The following is a 1590-nucleotide window of genomic DNA, read 5'->3' on the forward strand; positions in this document are numbered from 1 at the left end:
CCCCCCCGTTTTAGGAGGTAGTTTCTCCTTGCTTAGACCTATGTCTATCGCCGCTTTTATAACGTGCTAAGCATGCTAAGGGCGGTAGGGTCTCCCTTACTAAACTTAGAAGCGCGCTGCAGCCCTACAACGCATCTCTTAAAGCCTTAAACGTCCCTTAGCGACTATTTAAGAAGTTATAGACTGCCGCCTACCTGATCCTATCTCTACCTTTATCCTTATCCTCTGCTAAAAGCACTACCCTTATATAATAAAACCTCCTTTCTATACTACGCTCTTTTAACCCTTTTCCTATAGTAGCTACGTATATATTTTCCCCTGCTATTATATTGTTTATCCCTAATACTCAATTTCTAGGTTTCTACTTATAGAGTTTTTTTGCCCTATCCTACTCTTAAGAACGCCTATCTCCTATAGAGCCTTTTTTAGCATTTCTATTAATAGTAGTCGCTCTTAAGCTAGGTAACTAATAGCTGCTAAAGTATACTAAGACACCAGGCGTTTAACTACTATGCCCTCTTAAAGTAAGAAATAGCAAAATATAGATTTAGCCTCTAGCTTAGACTTGGAACTAGGTAAGCCGTCTTTTTCTAAGCTAGCTTTAGACTTAGATTTTGGCTCTAACTCTAGAGCTAGGGAAGACGTCGATTTAAAGGGGGAATATTTATAGTAGAGGATTACATATTATAAGGACTAAGGAAGAGCGAAGTTAAAACGGAAGCCCTGGTCTACTTCTCTTATTAAGCGTAAGTTCTAGAACTAGGAAAAGTTTATTTATATTTAAACTAAGATTTACCTTATAATACTAACGATTTATATTTAGGTTCTACCTAAAAGTTAAGTCTAACCTAACCAAGGCCCTTTATTAGTGCACGGCCGATACGTTTAAAATATACCTTAAATAGTGCGTAAAGAATTCTTAAATTAAGAAGGAAAGCGCGATTAAGGCGTACTGGAGACGAATGCTGTGTAAATTTATAGATGTGGTAGGCTATAGTATAAATAATGGCGTAGAACTTAATATATAAGATATAGGGCGATCTTCGATTTTTTAAAAAAAAACTTAGCTAATTTGTTATAGTGGATTCCAACCTACTTAACGCTAATATATAAGCTGGATATATTGGAGAAAGAAAAGGATGCAATGTATATGCAGGACTTATATGCAATTATTAATACTCATTAGATAATGGACGCGAAGCCTTGCTATAGTCGTTTTCGAGTGTAAATAGGAGCAATCCTCCTCCTCTTTAGTGCTACGGCAATAAGACCCTAAGCTCTTATTAAAAGTTTAAGCGTAAGAGGCTCTACTAAAGTGCTTTTATATAAATATATTATAATTCTAAAAGTTTATAATGCGAAAAACTTTAATTAAACCACAACTGTCGCCTTTGTAAGTCTCGTGTATATTAAGAATTCTAAAGGTAAAGGTAGACAGTATATAGCGATGCCGATTAAAGACGGCGCGAATAGCGCTAATAGACCTGTAGTAAGAGGTTTATTTTCCGTCTTAAAAGTATCCCAGCTTTTTATATTCTATCCCATCTTATAAGTCTTACTATTACGGATAATATATTTTAATGCTATTAT

At 35.3% G+C, this 1590-nt stretch overlaps 1 protein-coding gene across 1 annotated transcript; it reads left to right on the forward strand.

Moving 5' to 3' along the window:
• Window positions 1–923: 923 nt before the first annotated feature.
• K441DRAFT_596083 (uncharacterized protein) lies at window positions 924–1186 on the forward strand (the record flags this gene model as incomplete). Its single annotated transcript, XM_067645022.1, has 2 exons — window positions 924–1010; window positions 1082–1186. Coding segments are annotated over 2 exons (192 nt in total), but the record flags the coding sequence as incomplete, so codon positions are not given.
• Between the last annotated feature and the right edge of the window lie 404 nt (window positions 1187–1590).

This window comes from Cenococcum geophilum (genome assembly GCF_001692895.1).
Source record: "Cenococcum geophilum 1.58 unplaced genomic scaffold K441scaffold_96, whole genome shotgun sequence".
In the NCBI taxonomy this organism is placed as follows: domain Eukaryota; kingdom Fungi; phylum Ascomycota; class Dothideomycetes; order Gloniales; family Gloniaceae; genus Cenococcum; species Cenococcum geophilum.